General features: G+C 46.2%; 1 protein-coding gene across 1 annotated transcript in view; it reads left to right on the top strand.

Annotated features, from left to right (window-relative positions):
* Window positions 1-619: 619 nt before the first annotated feature.
* TIMM44 (translocase of inner mitochondrial membrane 44 homolog (yeast)) overlaps window positions 620-1,478 on the top strand; it is an 11,467-nt gene continuing 10,608 nt past the window's right edge. The window contains exons 1-2 of the mRNA XM_009077534.1: window positions 620-787; window positions 1,272-1,352. Coding sequence (XP_009075782.1) covers window positions 704-787; window positions 1,272-1,352 — 165 coding nt within the window. The 5' untranslated portion in view covers window positions 620-703. The remainder of the gene's footprint in view (window positions 788-1,271; window positions 1,353-1,478) is intronic.

Genomic DNA, 1,478 nt, shown 5'->3' with positions numbered 1-1,478 from the left:
GTCCCAGCAGAGTGTGGCTACCACAGTGTCACCACACAAAAGGGCCAAGAAACACTCTCAGGATTCCCCAGTTGTCCCAATGGGGATGGTTTTGCTCCTCTGGATAACCCATGGAACACCTCAGGTTCCAACACATCCACTCAGCACCTGCTTGGGATGTTCTGTGGGCTCCAGGGTCAGGTTGGATGGAGCTTGGAGCAACTTGGACTGGGGGAAGGTGGGACAGGATGGGTCCTTCTAACTCAAACCATTCCAGGATTCCATGTGCTGGTTTGGATTGGCTATTAGGGATAAATTCCTCCCTTTGAGGAATCCACTGGAATGGATTTCCCTGAGCAGCTGTGGCTGCTCCATCCCTGATCCCTGGAAGTGTTCCAGGCCAGGTTGGGTAAAGCCTTGAGCAACCTGCTCTGGTGGGAGGTGTCTCTGCCCAGGGCAGAGAATTGGGACTGGGTGATCTCTAAGCTCCATCCCAACCCCTTAACACACTATGAAACTGAAGTGATCCAAAGTTTGCCTGAAGCAAATCTTCCTCTTGGCTTTGCCACTTGTTTGATTTGCCTCTTTGTTTCCTTGACTTTCTTTGCTTTCTCCAACACCTGCTGATTTCCTTCAGTCTAGATGCTATTCCTCTGGAGGAAGGAAAGGTTTTATATCAGGTTTTGTGGAGAACATCAAACAGGAATTAGCCAAGAACAAAGAGATGAGGGAAAGCATCAAGAAATTCCGAGATGAAGCAAAAAAGCTGGAGGAATCCGATGCCCTTCGGGAAGCAAGGAGGAAATATGTGAGTGTTCCTCAGTGTTCCTGAGGATGTTCTTGTTCCCCACTCATGAGATCTCACTGTTCTCAGTGTAAATTTAAACCTGCAGATAAGCTCTGAGTTCATCCTGTCTGTTTTGAGGGGAAGCTGTGCCTGACTGGAAACACTCCCTGGGAAATGGATACCTTGGAGTGGTTATTTTTAGTGGGAAATCTTTCCACTTTGCTGGAATTCTGAGCAGCCAAAATCAGGAGATCTTAAACTGAATGTTAAATACCGTCTCTGCATTCTTTAAAGAGTTCTTTGGACTCTTTTTCATCCTTTAGAGAACTCTGACATCATGATTTACCCAACTGAGCTGTTGTTACTGATGAGTCAAGCCATGAGCTCCTCAAGTGGAGCTGTTTTCCCCCTGAGTTCCAGCTGGAATGGGATGTGTTCCATGCTAAAGGGGGTTGGAGGATTTTTTGCCCTCACAGTTACCTGCAGCTTGTTTTTTAATCCACAGAAAACCATTGAATCTGAAACAGTGAAGACCTCAGAGGTGATTAAGAAGAAACTAGAAGAGATCACAGGAACAGTGAAAGAGGTAAAAGGAAAGACCTTTCCCTAAGGCTTCTGTGCTCCAAGTTGTGTTTCCTGGCCATGTGAAGTATCATTATCACTGACAAGTGTTGCTGTTCCAAAAAGGATTAAGAGGATGCATCTCTAGGAT

This window comes from Acanthisitta chloris, unplaced genomic scaffold (assembly GCF_000695815.1).
Source record: "Acanthisitta chloris isolate BGI_N310 unplaced genomic scaffold, ASM69581v1 scaffold15236, whole genome shotgun sequence".
In the NCBI taxonomy this organism is placed as follows: Eukaryota; Metazoa; Chordata; class Aves; order Passeriformes; family Acanthisittidae; genus Acanthisitta; species Acanthisitta chloris.
This window is presented reverse-complemented; position numbering and strand designations above follow the sequence as displayed.